The sequence below is a fragment of the Phascolarctos cinereus genome, unplaced genomic scaffold, assembly GCF_003287225.1.
Source record: "Phascolarctos cinereus isolate Bilbo 61053 unplaced genomic scaffold, phaCin_HiC Scaffold_1;HRSCAF=81, whole genome shotgun sequence".
In the NCBI taxonomy this organism is placed as follows: Eukaryota; Metazoa; Chordata; class Mammalia; order Diprotodontia; family Phascolarctidae; genus Phascolarctos; species Phascolarctos cinereus.
In genome coordinates, this window is record NW_027555514.1 from 98,210,018 (window position 1) to 98,229,254 (window position 19,237).

General features: G+C 37.3%; 1 protein-coding gene across 4 annotated transcripts in view; it reads left to right on the plus strand.

Moving 5' to 3' along the window:
• Positions 1-19,237, plus strand: part of TPK1 (thiamin pyrophosphokinase 1) — a 475,657-nt gene that overhangs the window by 87,058 nt on the left and 369,362 nt on the right. For all 4 annotated transcript variants that reach the window (XM_020998083.2, XM_020998084.2, XM_020998085.2 and 1 more), the window contains one exon: positions 18,281-18,355. In XM_020998083.2, the coding sequence (XP_020853742.1) occupies positions 18,281-18,355 (75 nt within the window). The remainder of the gene's footprint in view (positions 1-18,280; positions 18,356-19,237) is intronic.

Below are 19,237 nucleotides of genomic sequence, written 5' to 3' on the forward strand. Positions count from 1 at the left end.
GACCTCTTTAATAGATCACAACATTACTGATTCTCAATCTGGAACCAAGAAGAAGAAGTCTAATTCATGACAGCCCTTTAGCTTCTTGAAGATATCATGACCCTTTTTTCCTAAGCTAAATATCTCTAGCCTCTTCAACCTGTTGTGAGTGTGGATTTGAAACAATGCACCCCATTTTAGCCCTGAAACTTTAACTAGGGGAGAACCCAAGGAAGAGAGTTCCCATAGGTTAAGTAAACTGGGTCATTTCTTAGGAGTCTTCTTCTAATTATCAAGTTTGCTGAGAAGGGAGTTGATGAAGAGGTTAGAACAAGATTGGCTTTCCATTAAGAACACCTGGTGAGGGGCAGCTAGGTGATGCAATGGCTAGAGCTCTGGCCTTGGAGTCAGGAGGACCTGAGTTCAAATGTGGCCTCAGATACTTGACATGTATGAGGTGTGTGACCCTGGTCAAGTCACTTAACCCTGCTTGCCTCACCAAAAGGGAAAAAAAAATACCTGGTGTTCACGTCTTCCTTCCCCAAACTTTAAGGTAGAGGAGACTTGTGAGCTTTGAAGAGTCTGGAAGATATTGAACTTCCCACCTTCCTGTTGATGTCCTAGATGTCTTAGTGGCTTCTCTGAGTCAGCTAATGGAAGTGCCTGCTTTGGTAGTCAAGCGTAGACTGCATGTGGATTAGCAGAGAAACCACGGCATGCCCAAAAAGAATTTCTTAATGAATGGAAGAAAAGGATTTCTCCCAACTAGAGACTGTGAGATATCCCTTTACAGCGTACGATCTCTAAGCTTTCCCGTGGACTCTCAATGTATTCATTTAAGGGTGTGCCACAGACTTCTGTGGTGATGTTTTGTACCAACTGTTCTTACTGTGTTACCTCGGTAAACATATTGGTTACTAAATGCTGCTTAAAGCTGACTAATAAAATGTTTCTTAACTGATTTTCCTGGAGGGAAGCACATTGGTGGCGGCTCAAGCCAAAGGCATTAGAGAATCGACCTCTTTTTTCTTCCCAGTTTTGTAGGGATGCCCCTAGAATCTTGACAGGGTGATGAAGTCTTGTTCCAGGATCAAAGCTGACTATAAGTATCCTCAGGACTTATGGGACATAGTATCCATATTCATATGCTGTGTTTACTCAGTTATTCCTTAGTCAGTGAAGTCTTTCTATATTTTTGCTTTTATTCTTTTAAAAGACTTTCTCCATGGATGCCAGAGACATTGTTAAACAGTGTGTTGTATAAATACTTAGTTAATGGCCAATGTTGATTTTGATGAGAGGACAGAGGGTTTACTCAGTCTTGGGTCCAAAGAAGCAACTAAAATTCATTTGCAGATGAGTATCCGAATATTCAAAAGATAACTTCTGTTCTGGTAGAAGTGTAAATAAAGTGTAAAGTATCTGAACTATATCTTTTCGATTCAAAGAGTGTCGGATTTGGAGTCTACTGTTTCAGTTCTGCCTAAGATACTTACTGACTGTGTGACCTTGCACAAATCAGGTAACCTCTTTTTCCCTTAGTTTCTCTTCTATAAAATGATGAGGCTGGGAAAGATGGCCTGAAGCTCACTTAAAATCTAAGTATATATTCCTAAGGGTCCATATAAGAGGAGGCTATAACCAAATTAATGGAAAATTGTAATGGCAAAAATGATTATGAAGTTAATTTATTTAGAGAAGATGAGAGGAATTCTATAGATACTCACCAACTCCTTGGAACAGTCTCTTTCATTTCTGTCTTCCTATCACCTTACTTGAGCTCTTTAGACAAAGACTTGATGTTGGCCATGTTGTAGAGGTCATCTTTCTTTATTACAGTCCCTTCAGACAATAATAATTTGTGGTTCTAATACCTTTCCATCCTGTCTTCCACTTGCTATACAATGTAGCAGCCAAATTGAAATGCTCAGCTGTTTTCCAGTCCTGATTTGTTCTCTTCTTCTTGTATTACTTTACTCACATGATACTGCATGCTTGGAAGGGTATATTTTTATATCCACTAGCATAAATCAAAATTTACCTATCTTCTCCCTCCCTAATCTACCTCAATAGAAATCCTTTCCTTCAAGGCTCAGTTCAAATTCTGCTTTTTTCCCATGAAATCTTCTATGATTTCTTCTCCTTAAATCTCTTGGTACTTTGTTTGGACCTCTCCATTTTACTTACCATATTCAGATCAGTTCGTTTTTGATAAATTTTTGTGCACATATCTCATGTGGTTGCTTGAGAGCAAGTATTCCATACATTTATTTGTGCTTAGTACAATGCATTTGATAGGTGCTTAATAAATGCTTTATTAATGTGTATTTAGATTTCTTTCTCATTTATTGACTCTGGAAATCTAGAACATCGTGTAGCAAGTATTCCATACATTTATTTGTGCTTAGTACAATGCATTTGATAGGTGCTTAATAAATGCTTTATTAATGTGTATTTAGATTTCTTTCTCATTTATTGACTCTGGAAATCTAGAACATCGTGTAGCTTTTTTTGGCCAAAAATTTCTCTTTCATATCTGAGTATTCTCATTTTATGAAAGATTCATGGTTTGTGTGTCTTGTCTGTCTGTCCCCACCTCTCAGTTCTTGACATAGTTGATTTGATGTCTGTTTAGTGGAAAGGATAAGAGTTACTTGAATGTGTCCACAAATTATTGTATGTTTTTCTTTGCCTTCAATTTTGTGATCAAAACCCATTCTGAACAAAAAAAGCAATGAAAGATTAACTGTAGGTTTTTCCAGGGCTTTCGGTCAGTCTGTTCTCAGGAGAAGCAGTGCCAGGAGGCAGAGCTATGTTTTTTGAACTGATAAAAGTCTCCAAATATTACTGAGTCCAGGGAATCTACCACATTTGTCCTACAGACTCAGGCTCTTACAGTCATTCCTGAATGCATATAAATTTAATTTAAGAACCCTATTGAGCACACACACACACACACACACACACATATATGTAAATGTGAACCCACATTCTCTCATGAATTCTAATAAATGCTCTTGCTATTTATCTTGGGAGACCTGCAGATTTCTTTAGGAGAGCTGTAGTCAGATGAGAGACATCACTGTTCTTTATTTACCAGAACAATGTGAACTTGGTGAAATCTCACATCTAAAGGTATTTTAGGATAGTCAAAAGAGAACTGGATTTTGGGGTTCAAATCCTGTTTCTTCCTTTTGCAGTCTCTAAAAACTTGGGCTAGCCACTTTAACCAAGGTTCTCTGCAGTTTCCTTAGTTATAAAATGATAATATTTATGCTTTACTTACCTCACAGGAACATGTAAGGATCAGGGAGATAACAGGTAGCAGATTTCACCTCAACGTAAGTAAAATTTTCTTAAAATTGTCCAAAAATCACATGCACTGTCCCAAGCTTTCCTCAGCCTGAAGATATTTAGGCAAATTCTATGTAACTGTTTCTTAGGAGTACTGGAGTGTGGTAATTGGTGCCACTGGACCAGATGACTTCCTAGGTCTCTTCCAACTTTTAAGGTTCTGCGTAACTCTACGTATATAAAGCACTCCGAAAGCATCAATTCAGAAATGCCAGTTGTCATCATTATATTCTCAATAGAGGAATGTACACATATAGGTGATAATCTAAAAGGTAAGAGACTAGAAATCAGAAGGCTTAAATTCTAATTTTGGCTGTGCTGCTTACTGCCTTTGGTCAAGTCACTTTACCCCTAGGAGCCTTGGTTTCCTCATCTGTAACATAAGGGGGTTGGAATAGATACCTTCTAAGAAATTTGTGTTTCTGCACTGTCCTGATAAACTTCCTGAGGAATTTATTAATTTTTATCATGGAAATATATAACCATATCACTTTTCATAGAATATTAATGTCAAAGCAGCATCATGTAATAGAAAGATTATTGGATTTGGAGTTAGAAGTGCTGAAAGTTGGAGCCTGATCTTGCCGCTCAATGCTTATGTAACCTCAGTCTTAACCTCTGGAACCTCAGTTTCCTGATCTATAAAATAGGAGAGTTAAACTGACCTCCAAGTTGCCTTCCAAGTATTAATCTATTATGCCTTACCTCCCCATGAGCCTAATTATAAAACTAATCTTGGTTCACATCTCACTACTTGTTATCCTTTCAAATCTGTGTGCTGTGTCTTGTATTTTTCATCTTTGCTGTATCTGTCTAGGTCCCAAGGACCAGGTGTTAGGAGTTTGAACTATTGGATCCTTGGTGGTACCTCTGTATATTTCAAAAGTACCAGAGGTGAAAGGAACCTTAGATATCTTTTAGATTAGCCCTGCTTCATATTACAGATGAGAAAACTGACCTCAGAAAGATTAAGTAAATTGCTCAAATTATACACTAAGTAAATGAATGAACCAATATATATTGGTGTCTTCTGATATATAACCACTCAGCATATAGCCAACTTATTTTCATTTTAACAACATTTATGTAAATTTGTTCATCATTTCAAGAGAGATACATTTATTTATCTTACTATTGCAATTAAGCTTCAAACAAAAATTTCCCTTTTGGAACAAATTACAAAAAAAAATCCTCAAAAAACCACAGTTTGTGCACAACTGGCCCTTCTTTGCATTTCTCTAATTCATGCTTTATAATTACCAAATTTGAAATAGATTTAAAGTGTTGAGCTTTGCTGGCTCCTACATCCTTCTTTTTGGTAGCTTATACTTGCTGTAAGGGCCAGGCAGGGCCTTATCTCTCTAACGATATTACTTAAATTATTTAAAATTAGTTTTCATCCTTCATGTTTTTAAGCAGTAGATGTCTCTGTAGTTCTTCCCAGCACCATCTAAACTAACTTAAAGTGGAGGATGAGATGGCTTTTCTTCAGACCATCAAAACCCTGTGGCTGTTTTCTGCTGGAATAATGAGGAACTGGGCTTGAAGCAAAAGCAAAATGTTTCATCACTTAGGCCTTTTAATTGGCTTTGGACTTCTGCTCTCTGATTCCCTCTTTCCCTCTCCCGCTCCGTTCTTAAGAAGGTTTGTTCTAGACACAGTGAGGATTAAATTACTACATAATGGAGACCTGTTTGGTAAGCTTTACATCTGGTAAAATAAAAGTACAATGCCAATTTAGCCTTCAAATGAGAACTTTTCCACCACCCCCCTTTTTTTTTTCCCACTCAGCACATAAAGAAACCCACAACTTATTTTTAAATGGAAAATGAGTACAGATGTTTTCTCTGTACCAACTAGCCCAAACTATTCTGTCATACAAAATCTTAGGATTATAGGGCTTGAAGAGTCCTTAGGAATGGATGTACTTGAGCCCCGACCTGAGGCATGAATGCTGTCTGCAATGGTGGTATTGAAATGGGGCTGACTAAGCTATATGTAATGTTCCCTGTGGGCTGCATATTGACTTAGAAAACCACGTTAATACCATGTTTTGTTGTAATTTTATTTGTTTGGTTAAATATTTCCAAATTACCTTTTAATCTGGTTCAGGCTACTCTAGCAGTGTAAGGGACAGGAAGCCTGGTTGTTTTCTACACCAGTCCTCTACAGTGTCCTCGATGAGGGGTTGTCAATTTGTCCTCCAGGATCACAATTAAACTTGGATGCCAGACCTGAGCACTTGCTTGACCAGGAGGAAGCACATTACAATTGAAAGTGCACAGAATTTGAAGTCATTCAGAGGACTCCTCGCTGTTTGCTAACTCTGAGATCTTGGGCAAATCACCTTTGTGGGTAAAGTGATTTTTGCCACTGTACTTTATGAGGGAATTGGACTAGATGACCTCAGGTCCCTTCTGTCACTGAATCTGTGATCCTTGGACTTCTTCCAGTGGGGAACTTCATATCATAAGGCAATGACAGCTTCAAACTGTCAAATGTGCCCATTAGCAGTGACTCTTGATAATTTTACCTCATCTAGATCACTGTCAAATACTGTTGGGCCTCTCTCCCTGCTTTGTGTTATTTCCCACCTTGCGCCCCCCCCAAAAAAAATAGAATTGTAGTACGATTGGTGTTTATAACTATGGGGCTTATAACTATGCCCAAGAGAATACAGCTCTTTTTTCTTCCCTGTGAGAGAAGCTGTTAAGGTTTTTGTGGGAGGCAAAACTGAAGTTTGGGAATGACTGAGCCCAATATGGAGGATTCTTCAGGGAAAGCGGGTAGGAATTTGCTGACCTGAAACATCTAAATGTGTTGCACAAATGTCAATGTAAGGGGCTATTTGAAGTAAGCCACAATAGGAAAATAGGCCCACATTCTCTTTGAAGTAAATTCAGCCTGTATGCCCAAATTAGTTCAAGTGTCTTCTCCCATAATCAATGCAATATGCTTCATTGATTTTAAGACTTTGCTACTTCAATCAATCAATAAACATGTATTAAGTATGTATTATGTGCCAGACACTGTGTTAAGTTCCAAGGAAGAAACTACTAAGGTGAAAGAAATATAAACTTTAATATGATCACTTTTCATGATAATACCCAAATCACTTGGGTTTAAGGAATTTTCCATCAGTTCTTTTAAAGGCTCCTTTTCACTTTGCTGATCATCTTTCCTTCAGACATTGTAGGAACCTTCTGAAACTGACAGTGCTATTTGAGAGTGAACTTCAATGTGGTTTAAGTAAAATGCTGAAATGAGATCAAATGAGGTGGTATTAATAAAATGCTTAGTATATTGACTGGCACAAAATAGGTGCTTAAGAAATATTTATTCCCTCCCCCCATTCCCTACTTGTATTATTAAAATGTACATTTTAATGATTACCACATGTATCTACAAAATCAAAAGATTTGAGAAAAAAAATTACAAACCTAAGAAGATAGTAATACTTAGGGTTCATATATTATAATCCTACTCTCTTTTCTACAAAAGGAAAAAAAATGGCTAATTTGGGCCACAGTGATTGTTTACAGTTGGTCACAGATCCTTTCAGGGACTCTCTTGGAAGGTGGGAAGATTCAGTTATTGCTAGGGAATTGGCAAGAAGATTTAATGGGGGTTTAGTTTGTTAACTTCCTCTCATTTGTATTCTGAAAAGCAGCAGAAATCTTTTTTAGCAATTAAGAATTCTTCTTCTACCAAAACAAAAGAAAAAAAGACCAGAAGACTGCTTACCTAATAAATTGGAAATCAGAATGTAGATGAGCTGCAACTGTCTCAGTAGAGAGTTAACTTGGGTAGAGAGGGGTGAAAACACAGTCTGTTGATTCAGAAGCCAACTGCTTTTGTTGTAATTTTAAGACTTATTCTCAATTATAGTTTTCAGGTTTTATGTGAACAGAGTAGTCAAGATTAAAAATTGGGCCCTTTATTGGGTGTTAGATGTATGCCAACCTTAGGGATTAAGACGTTGGGGGGGGGTGGGGGATTCCTTACAGGCATTCACACAGGTATAAGGAGTGGTGGCATAGCTGTCAAAATGTCCAAACAAGTGTGATGAACTGTCATTTTTTTTCTAGCACTTCATTCTGAACTCCTAAGTCTGTAGCATCACATCTGCTGTTTGTTAGAAAGTGATTGATTTTCCTAATTGATAGGAACACAGTTTACACTGTCTAGGTCAGTGTGGCAGGGGAAGGCTGTTGGGAGAAGCTTTCTGAACTCTTGTCAATTTGTCTCTCCAGTGTCAGTTTACTAAGATAAAGAACTTGGCTGTATTCAGTGAGGGTAAAGTTGAGTTAGTGTTCCATGGTAAAGAGGATATGGTTAAGCTTAGCAAAAGTAAGGAAGGAAGGAAATAATTTCTCAGCACATCTTTCTACTTTCTGTTAAGAAAAGCTCAAAACATTCCTAATTTTTTTTCCCTCCTTCTACTTACAAAGCCCCATGGCATTTTCTGAGTCCTTATATTTCTAGATCATTCTGTTGGCCTGCTTGTTCCCTTCTTAGCTTTAGTCTTCCACCTTGTCTTCTATCTCTCTGACGATTCTGTCTGCTCTCCTGCTTTGTTCTCTTCTTCCGCCTCTAGAATGTAGATTTTCCCAGAACTCTGGCCCTTTCTCTCTTCCTTGGAATTCAGATGACTGTCAAGTTTCTTTCTCCTTTCTAATCTTTCTAATTCTCCTCCTGATAAGTCTTCTATTTCCAACTATGTACTGAATGCTGTTAATTTGTCTTTCTTGTTTCTATTTATTTGGGTCATAGCAAAATAGATTTAGAAACTATTGAGCTCAATTGCATGTAGTAGAGTTAGAAGTGAGTTTAAATATCTCTTCCTTATGTCTTGTTAACACTTTTAACTCAGTATATCTGTTGAAGTCTAGAGGTTTAGGGTTGCTGGGACCCCAAAATCATGACACCCAGGTCCTGCTTGAAAGAATTCAACCCAAGCCTTCTTTCAGCCAAAGACAAGGTTTATTAGCCAGACTCTTAAGGAATCTGAGCATCTATGACCTATTGGCTAGATTGTAAAAATCTGAGCATCTTAATGGAGACAAGATGAACCTTATATACAGAAAAACTGTGGGAGGGATCTAGGAGTGGCCAAGTAGTTTGGGGTGACTGGAGGAAGGGTCTAAAGAAGATCTGAGTGGGAGTGGCCAGTAAGTTGGGGTGAAGAGAACACCTTGGACCTGGACCATGGTGGCCAAGGGAGAATGGAACCTAGTTAGGATTAATGGTGGGAAATAAGACAGTGGAAGGCCAGGCTAGGTTAAGGGTAACAGAATTGGGAGATTGGATGATAACAAAAGGCCAGTTTATGGGACTGTAGCCTCAGGTGAATGCCAGAGATTTGGCCATGTTGGGAAAGTCCAGGGTTTTTCCTTTCTGGGGTCCAGATCCCAACCCCATCATATCCAGAAAGGAATTCTTCCTTATATCTCCCTTCCTTTTCACCTTTCCCTGTCTAATAGCTGTCTCTCCTAACTTCTCTTTCTGTTGATGGCACTGCTTTTTTATTTTTATTTTATATATCATAATTTTATTATAAAAAATCTGTCATGTGACTCTTCCGACTGCTGTAATTCAGTCAGCTGCCCAATTCTATACATTCTACCATCATGATGTTTTTCAGATCCTTTATTTCTGTTCATCTTCACAACTGCCCTGTAAAGAGGGTAGGACGAACACCTCATTTTATAGAAGACAGAAGTAAAACTCAGAATAGCTACGTTATTTGTCTAAGTAAGTGGTAAAATTCCAAACCCTATGCTCTTTCCATTACACCATCTTGTTTTTTTAATAATCCAGTTTCCATACCACTCTCAGATAAAACCTTCTAAAGTACAACCCAACCGCTTCCCTTCCCTACGCAAAAACCTTCATGGTTCTGCATTGATTACTCAACTAATTGCAAACCTGTTAGCCTGACATTCAACTCACTTTTGGCTCCAACAAACCCTCCCAGTTTCATCTCCTACTATGACAATAACAGCAACAACAATAGCAGCTAATATAACTCCTGCTGTGTGCTGGGTGCTGTGCTTAGCATTTAAAAAATATTATCTCATTTAATCCTTATGATTCTGGGAAGTGTAGATACTATTACTAACCCTATTCTACGGATGAGGAAACTGAGGCAAATAGCCAATAGCAAGTGACTTGCCCAAGGTCACATAGCTAGTGAGTGTCTGAGGCTGAATTTGAACTCTTGATTTCAGGCCTGGTACTCTATGTACTACACTACCTTGCTGACCACAGTCTGATCACCAATCTTGCTCTTTAGCCAAATTGGACTACTATTTCAAAAATATGTCCTGTGTTTTTCTGCCTCTATGTCTTTGCTTATGCTTTTTCCTTCACCAAAACCCCATCACTATCACCTTTGAAAATCCAATCCCTGTTGGTGATAACTTTACCCTTTAAGTAGACACTTTATAACTTCTCTAAGGAACTTGTGTTATTTATTATTATTATTAATTATGACAGTTAATCCAACTATATTATTCCTTTACTAGATAGACCACATAAGGACAGAGATTTTTAAACATATCTTTCCCTGAACCTAGCACATAATTGAACTACATAATTTCAGTTGAATTTCAGAATGATTACCTTGATGAACCCTTTTTTATTCTCACCTCTACATAGCACTTTGTCTCTACTTCTTAGAACATTTCTCACTTCATCTTTTATTTTGGATGTTTATGTGTATTTATGTGATGTAATGTGTATGTTAAGAAAAGCAGGCAAGTCAGGATTGAATTTTCTACTGATGTTCATGAGATCTTGAGCAGTGGCATCAAATTAAATTGAAACCCATGCCTTCTAGCTGCATGTTGACTTAGAAAATCATGAATTAGCATTGTCTATGTTGTAATTTAATTTATTTTGTTAAACATTTTTTTATTACATCTGAATCTGATTTTAAAGGAAGGTTCATAGCATGTTGGGTGAACCCCAGAGGGAAATTATGGGAAGAAAGGAATTGTCCTCTTCACTGTTAAAAGGAGTAGCCACATTGATGATAAAATCACAGATTAATGAAATCACTAGATTTTGAACTTTTCAACCGAAGGGGCTTGATCTTTCTTTTGTTTGTTTTTTTTCTAAATTAAATTTAATTGTACTTTTTTCTGCTGTCACAATAGGTATTCAGTGTTTATAAAATACATACTTTCTCTTTTTAAATTATTTTAATGCTTCTAAGAACTATGGGTTGGATTTGTGAAAATCAATAAATTTATATTGATTTTTGTGATATAGATTTTATTATAGAATTCTTAAAGTGGTTTCATCCAAAGTGGGTTTTTGACCATGTTATCAAGGGGCAAATTGTGGAAGGCCATGATTTTTCTTTATGACATTAATTTTGAAGGATAGAGGCATCCTTTCAAACAGTGCAAAGACTATTGATTTTGGAGCCAACAAACCTGGGTTCAAATCCTTCTACTATCTACTAGCTATGTGATCTTGATCAAGTCACAGTTTCATTTTTCTCATCTGTAAGTTGATTCTCATCTCTTACTAGTTGCTTCTGGAGGTCCCTTCTACTTTGAAACCATATGTGTATATATTCAAATATGTGCATACATATTATACGTAAGCATGTGTGTCATATATCTTTCCCTTCTCTCTAATAATCTCATTATAAATTTTTTATTCCTGAATTACTTATCTTTTTTAGAATATAGGAATAACTTGGTGATAGTGTGGGTTTGGTTTGAGGCCACTGTAATAAAGCAAATATTGCAATAAAGTGAGTCAAATGAATTTTTTGGTTTCCTAGTACATAATAAAGTTATGTTTACATTATGCTGAAGTTTATTAAGAGTGCAGTAGTATTATGTAAAAAAAAACCCAACGTACATAACTTAATTGAAAAATACCTTATTGCTAAAAATGCTAACCATCATCTGAGCCTTCAGTGAATTGTAATCTTTTGCTGGTAAAAGGTCTTGCCTCAGTGTTTATGGCTGCTTGACTATTCACGATGGTGGTTGCTAAAAGTTGCTTGGCTGTGGCAATTTCTTTAAATAAGACGTCAATGAAGTTTGACCCTTTCCCATGAGCACTGCAATGGTAGGGTTTCTAATTAGCCTGTTTTCAGTATCGTTATCTCAGAGACTTAGGGAAATCTGAAGAGAGGGAGAGAGATGGGGAGTTCAGTGGAGTAGTCAGAACACACACAACATTTACCAATTAAGTTTGCTGTCTTGTGGGTGTGGTGCCCCAAAACAATTACAGTGGTACATCAGAAATCCCTGATCACAGATCACCGTAACATACAACAATAATGAAAAAGTTTGAAATATTGCAAGAATTACCAATATGTGACAGAGGCAACATGTGAGCTCAAGTTGTTGGAAAATGGCACCAGTAAGCTTACTCAGTGGAGAGTTGCCACAAACCTTCATTTTGTTGGAAAAAGCAAACAAACAAACCTTAATATCTACAAAGTGCAATAAAACAAAGTATGCTGGCATGGCACCTTTTGGAGTAATGAGTCCCCCTTGTGTGAAATTCCTCACATTTGAACTAAATTCACCTTTCTCAGACTTCAAGGGGCTGCCTCTTTCTAGGATCTCAAGATTTGGTGAATGTGCATACCATTTTCATACTATTTGTCATTTCATAGATTGCTGTCAATGGTCCAGAGCCTCCTGCTATGTTTTTGCCTTGATTATAAGAGCACCTGTGTTCTGGGAGTGTTTGAGCATACTGCTAAAGCTTGTTATGTCAACTGGACAAATAGCTTCCTTAATACCTCTCAGCAGGGAGTCAAAAACTACCAGTTCTCATGGCATCTTACTCAGACCCTTACTGTCTTATCTCTTACTGGATTATCTCTTAGCTCATAGGTCCTTGTGGATCCATATCATTAACTAACAAGGTGCTGTATCCTGCTCAGAGAGTCACAATCTCCCTCCTTTTTGAGAATAGCTTCTATGTATTATTTATTATAGCTTCCTATTTATTACTTTGCTCTAAGTGTTCTGTCATCTTCTTTCTTCCCTTTCTCCTCTCATTTTCACTTCCAACTTTCTGATGTGCAGGTCAAGATTCCTTTTTGCTTCTTCAGATTGCCTTTTCATCTTCCTGTTTACATAAAAGACCTTTTTCATTTTTCAAGGAGCCCCTCTTTCTCTCTGGTTACCTGGAGAATGGAGAGACCTACCTCTTGCCCCATTTACCTCCTCCTCTTGGAGGTTGATTAAGCTTACTCTTTTGAGTGTACCTAACAATTACTTGGCTGTGGGTGTCACAGTTGCATCCCACTATCTATTTAGGTCACTACTGAGTTATTTCTCCGTGATCTCCATACTTTCTGGAAGCTGCCACACATCGCCCAAGGTAAACAAGTACACTGCCTCAAACAATAATCCATTGCAGATCATTTGAGTTTTGTGGTCACTCCATATTAATGGAAACCAGTGAATCATCTGGCATCTGCATTTAGCTCACCTTATTTCATGGAAGGGGTCTTTTAGCCCTGGCTCTAGACTTTGGGGTTGTTGTGTTTTCTAGAAATCATAGCTTGACTATCACAGCCCAGAATTTTTCCAGCCCATTTGGCTGGAGGAGTCCACTTGGAAGAGGTCTTCTGGAAACACTATATAATGATCTCCTTGTCTCTTTCCTAAGTCATTGTTAGCCCAAGGCCCATCAGCATATAAACAGATGACACTTTTCTATAAAAGGTTTCAATATACTTTAGAACCAGTGCCTTGATTTCTTATGCTAAAATGAGATAATATTTGTAAAGTGCTTGGTGCAATGTCTGGAATATTGTAGGTGCTTAATAAATGCTTGTTCAACCCTACTCCCTCATGCAAATTATGTATAATAACTATTATAATGTCTAGTTTAAAGAAGCACATTTTCTCTTTTTTGGTGAGGCAACTGGGGTTAAGTGACTTGCCCAGGGTCACATAGCTAGTAGGTGTCAAGTATCTGGTCTTAGACTGAATTTGAATTTGAGTCTTCCTGACTCCTGGGCTGGTGCTCTATCCACTGTGCCACCTAGCTGCCCTGAAGCAAATTTTCAAAAATGGTTATTAGCATTTTTTTAGAGCAATGGGCATGGACAAGCCCATTTTTCACTTCATTCTGCCTGTTTTCCAGGTAAATTTGCAACTTCCATATAAGATTTATTATGACACCTTGAAATGATTACTTTTGTTGGTGGTTGACTTTTGAATTTGTGTCTACAATATCTTTGGAAAATACTGGTGTGTGGAGGCCTAGGCTAGAATCTGATTCTGCCAGTTAATAGCTGGGTACATATGGGCAAGTCATATTATTTCTCCAAGCTTCAGTTTCCTAATCAGTGAAATGGAGGCATAATGCCAAGGCATTCCTCAGCATCTTGTTATGAGGAAGACTTTCTACAAACTAGAACCATGGGCTCTTACTGTATGTACCACAGATTACTTTTCAACTCTCAACTATCTGTTATGATTTTTTAATTTCAACTTTCTACTTAAAAAAATCCATCTTGCTGTTTGTAGCGTTAGGATCTGCTCTCTAATGCTAGATAGTATGTTTTCTGCAGTATTATGCATTAATACATTTCTGCTTACATCTGTAAATGTCATCTAATTTCAAAATGTGTATTCATTTATTCATTCATTCTACATTCATTTATTAAGTGCCCTTAATGTGCAAAATATTTTGATAGGCATTGAGGGAGATATTGAAGATTTTAGCTCGGCATTGCTAGCTTATCTAGAAAAGGTTAATTCCACTGTGAATCTGAAAATTTCACTGGGTATACTCTCTTCCAAATAATTTACAAACGTGTCAGATGAAATTGATCCTAACTCTAATCTCCTGAGAATCATATGTCAAAATCATGTGTCAAAAGGGTACTTTAGATATATGAGGGGACTTGGAGATCATGTACTCCAAGTCTTTCATCCTCCTGAAATCCACAGAAGTTTAGTGATTTTCCCCAAGTCAAATAAATAATATGTTGGTGACAACAGGTGCCAAGACCTGAAGACCAGAAAGATTTCAAGGCAACGTGGTAGGCAATTGGAGATGGTTCCAGGGCTCTTTGAATAAGTGGTTTAGGTCATCCTGGAGGCAGAAGTATGTGTAGTTCCATCTACCTTGTTTTTATTGTTGTTGTTTGAGCCTCTGAGCGTGTGAGAAAACCTTTTGTAATTATGGTAAAGGATGATCCATTTTAGAGAACATCTTTACTCTAATAAGTAACTGATGTTTACACAACTGAAAGGAGATATATTTTAGTGTATATGTTTAAAATAGTCCATGCGCACAGCCCAACATAATTAAATGTCAGACATTGTTCTTCAGAGTATTCATTAAGATAGCCAACTCTAGATATCACTAATAACAGTATTAATAAATTATAGTTTGTATAGTGCTTTATACTTTTCAAAATGCTTTTACGGACATTAATTTGATGAACACTCTAATTGCAAGGAGCAATCATGTAGATAATGATGCTTTTCCTGACTACCACAGTAGCATTTAAGTTAGAGAGATGTGGGTTCAAATAGGAAAAGAATCAGGGAGGAAGAAGTGATCTCAGAGTAGGGGAAAATGGAAGGGTATTTAAAGTACATGTTTTTCTCAATTTCCTTTTGGTTCTTGGGCTTTGGTGAATTCTGCTCTTGAACTTTTTTTATGCAGCTTAGCCCATTCTAACCCTTACCCCTTGACATCTTGACATAGCAATCCTTAACCCTGGGTCACCACCACACTTCTTTTTCTCTGTTCCTAATTCCATGCCATCAGACATTGATAGCAAAAGTAATGAAACTAGGCTGATTGAACTCACTACAAATTTGTGCTTTCTAATCTCATTTTGGCCCTCACTGCTACTGCTCAATCCTTTAATTCATCTCCCTGGCAAGTTCCCCACAGCAGCTGTTCAAAGTCTTTTCAAATGCCTCAGATCTTTGCTCCCATTCTTCCAACCCCTCCTTTGGCCAAATAACCTCTGCTTCTACACTGAGATCTGGCCATTTGCCATGGGCATTATGGTTGTTTTAATTTGATTCTGTAGGCCCTACTATGTGCAAGGCTCCATGCTAGACACCAGGGATACAACTATGGATATGCTTTAAAGAGTTTTTGATACTTACATCTTCTCCATATTCTCTAATTCCCTCTCAAGACTAATTTATCCACTTGTGTTTTTGAATCTCTCCTTCTAGGAACAGATTGGTTTTAGGATCTTGTGCCACTGTTTATATCCACTCTACATCTTCATTCTCTCTGTCTCATTCTCTGCTACGGACACTCATTTCTCTGACTTGGAAGAATCCTTGGATCCGATCTTCTTGAAGTACTTTGCTAGTTCTCTCTTTCCATATGCCATTACACTTCCTAAAAGAGTAGATAATATGCACCACATACATTTGTTTACCATCCTTTCGCTCATTTGTTATGTAGTGTTGATTTCTATCATTTTACTCAAACTTCTCTCTAGAAATTTAACAATGTCTTTTCTCACCACCAAATTGAATGACTTTTTTGCAGTCCTTAACCTTTTTTTTCTTCTTTGCAGCATTCTACACAGTAGATCATTGCTAACTTCTGAAAACATTATCCTGATTCTTAACTTTCTGGCTTGTCCTTTTCTGTCTCCTTTGTTGGCTACATTGGTTCATTTTGGCCACACTGAACATTGTCTATGTCAAGTTCCAGAGGGAAGAAGGTGCTGAGTAGGCTTTGGTTGAGCTCAGCCATCTTTGGTTCAGTGGTCACACCAAGCAAGCTCAGCTTTCACCTGTCATTGAATTTTGGGAGTCTTGCCCTCGTCAATGCGAGATGGGTGAATGCACCTGGTGTGGTTTCTGCAACTTCATGGACTTTGGGCCAAACTCCTGTGACCTTTGCCAGCAGCTACATGGCCATGGTCTGAGAAGAAAGGGGCTATTACCTATGAGATCTGGAGGAGAAAATAGGCAATCTCCAGATGCTTCTTAGACCTCTAAATGTCTCCCTAATAATGCTGTCCTAGGCACCTTCTCTCTCACTGGGACAGTTGCTGCTCTCCATTTCCCTTGGATGTGGTCTTTTGACTGAGTCCAAGTTTTATAGAAGTTTGGATTCACTCAAAGGGTTGCACTTGAGGACCTAGAGGGCCACATATGACTTTGAGGCCTCAGGTTCCCCTCCCCTGAAGGTATATGGGAGGAGTGGGATCTACCTCCTTCCTTCCCCCAATAAAATTTGCCTCTTTTTTTTATTTATTTATTTATTTATTTATTGTTTTGGCTAGGGAGTGGGGTCAAGTGACTTGCCCAGGGCCACACAGCTAGTAAGTGTCAAGTGTCTGAGGTCAGGTTTGAACTCAGGTCCTCCTGACTCCCAAGGCCGGAGCTCTATACACTGCGCCACCTAGCTGCCCCTGTCTGTCTTTTTTAAAAAAAAAATTGTGAATATTCCTCAAGATTCTGACAGAGATATTCAGCTTTTCTCTCTATGTGTTCTTTTCCTTGATGATCTTAGCTAGTTTTTGTAACATTTGTTATCACTTCTATACAGATGATTCCCAAGCATATAGCCCTGACTATAATCCAGTCTTGTTACCCTAACTATTGAGAAAGTATCTCCAAATGTCTCTCTTATTGACCCTAAAACCAAAATATGTTAAGACTAAACTAATTGTCTTTCCCTTAAAACTTGGTTTTGCTTCAGATTTTTAAACATTTCTTTCAACAGTATCATCTTTCTCCTATCTTCTTCCAAGCCTTATTATCTTGACTCTACATGAGTGAAGTATCTCTTAACTGGACTTCATAATCTAGTATCCACTTAAACATTGTCCCTAGATTGACATTTCCAGAACTCTGCTTTATGAATATAATACTGTTCCTCAAGAACCTTCATTGGCTCTCCATATTTAGGAGGCTGAGGTTCAAATGGCTTAGTGTTTCTTCACAATTTGGTCCCTCTCTGTGATTTTGTCCTAGCTTTGCTTTTATCATTTTCTCTGCCTTGAATGTTCTCCTAACTATCTTTTCACTAGGTATTCTTTCCAGGCTCAGCTCCAGACTAACTTCTTACTGTTTATATCACTTATTTAGTACTTAACACATGTCTCTATTTCTATATATAATATGTGCATACACAGACACATATATATGTATATGCTGCTTTGCTTTCTTTTCTATGTATGCATCCTTCTCTCCATTATAAGCTCCCTGAGGAAAAGAAACATGTTCCATTATTTCTTATAAGTCTCTTAAGTTACATGGAATAAGTGTTAAGCAAATGTCAGCAGTGATGATGATGTTCCATTTTCATTTCTTTCTTTGTACCATTAGCAAACATGATATTGCTTAGGGGACATTTTTCTAACTAGAATTTCTGTTGGTTTAACTGGAGAAGAAAGAGTGGATTGAGATTAATATCAAGTATTAACATATATAAGAAAATGCTTAGTAAGTTTTTTTTAGTTTCCTGTTGCCCTTGGCTTTTCTCTATCTAACTACCATATTAGACTAGAGTAATGGAACAGAACAGGAAATAAAGTTTTAATTAAAATGCTTATAGGATCATCTCCCATGAGAAAAGATACCTTTTGGGAAGTATGGCCAGGATCCTGTGTCCTTAGGAACAGCCTAGGTATTAGGTTGGAGAATTGATCCTTAGAATGAGTAGATCATCCAATAATTTGAACATTGCATCATAGGGAATTGACTTTAAAAGACAAAAAAAACCTGAAAGGTTTTTCTTCCAGTTGTACCAAAATTAAAATAACGTGTAGAAAATGTTGTATGGCAAAGTGGATCCTATTAATCTTTAGTACCTTTTAAAAATTAAAAAAAAAGTTTGTGATTGCTTTAATACTTTTTTCTTTTGATCAAACAATTAATTATTTGAAATACAATGTGTGACTAAGACCAAAATGGAGGCGAAAAATAATCAGTTCATTTTTTTCCCCCCTTCTCCTTAGGAAATTTGAAATATTGCCTATTGATCCTTAATCAGCCTTTGGACAGAAGTCATTTTCATCATCTGTGGAGCAAAGGTAATTATAATTAGGTTTGTTACAGGATGGTCTGCTTTTTTTTATGGCTATCAAGGCACAGCTCAAATGACAGGAATATAGTGGAATCTCAGGCCATTAAAAAGTAGATTTGAAGCTTAAGTCAATCTACTGTGGATGCCATTCAAGGGGGTTTAATTACTGATCTACCAAAAGGACATCATTATGAGGCTCTTTTATCTATAAAAAGTGTCCCAGCATGGAACCTGATACTATTATTTTACTGAAGCATTAGGCTGGTATATTCTTTGTTCATAACTGGAGCACCTAATGAGATGGCAACAGTATAAGCCAAAAAAAAAATCCACGTATTTCATATTTGGCAACATCAAGGTGTAAGATTTTATAGAAGTAACAGAAACACATAGATTAGTGCATTTGGAGAATTAAAAGAAAAAATAAGAATGGAATAATTCCACTTAGTGGGCTGCTTTCCCCCTGAGGTAGATTGACATGTAAAGAAAATGTGAATGAATTTTATCTACCATTCCTCACTATGCTGTTTGTATAGGAATACTGATTCTAGGAGAGATTATCAGATGGTTTGTAGGGTCCCAAAGAAATTTCAGAATCTTTCTTAAAGCAAAAAACAAAAACACCCAAAAATCTCTTCAAAAAGGGACTCCAATGATCAGTATGTTTTTATATGGTTTACAGTCTCTTGGGTTGATTTTGGTGCAGGCACAAGACTAAAGCTACTTGGGATATTAGACCTTTACACAGTTTCAGTAATATTATTTCCTTTCTATTCTTTCTTTCACTGTTGTCCATGCAACACAGCTAGTCCTGTCCAATGATATTCTTACTAAAACAACTGTATGAAATGTAGGAGGATCAACTGTATGTACTCTTATTGTCAGAGGC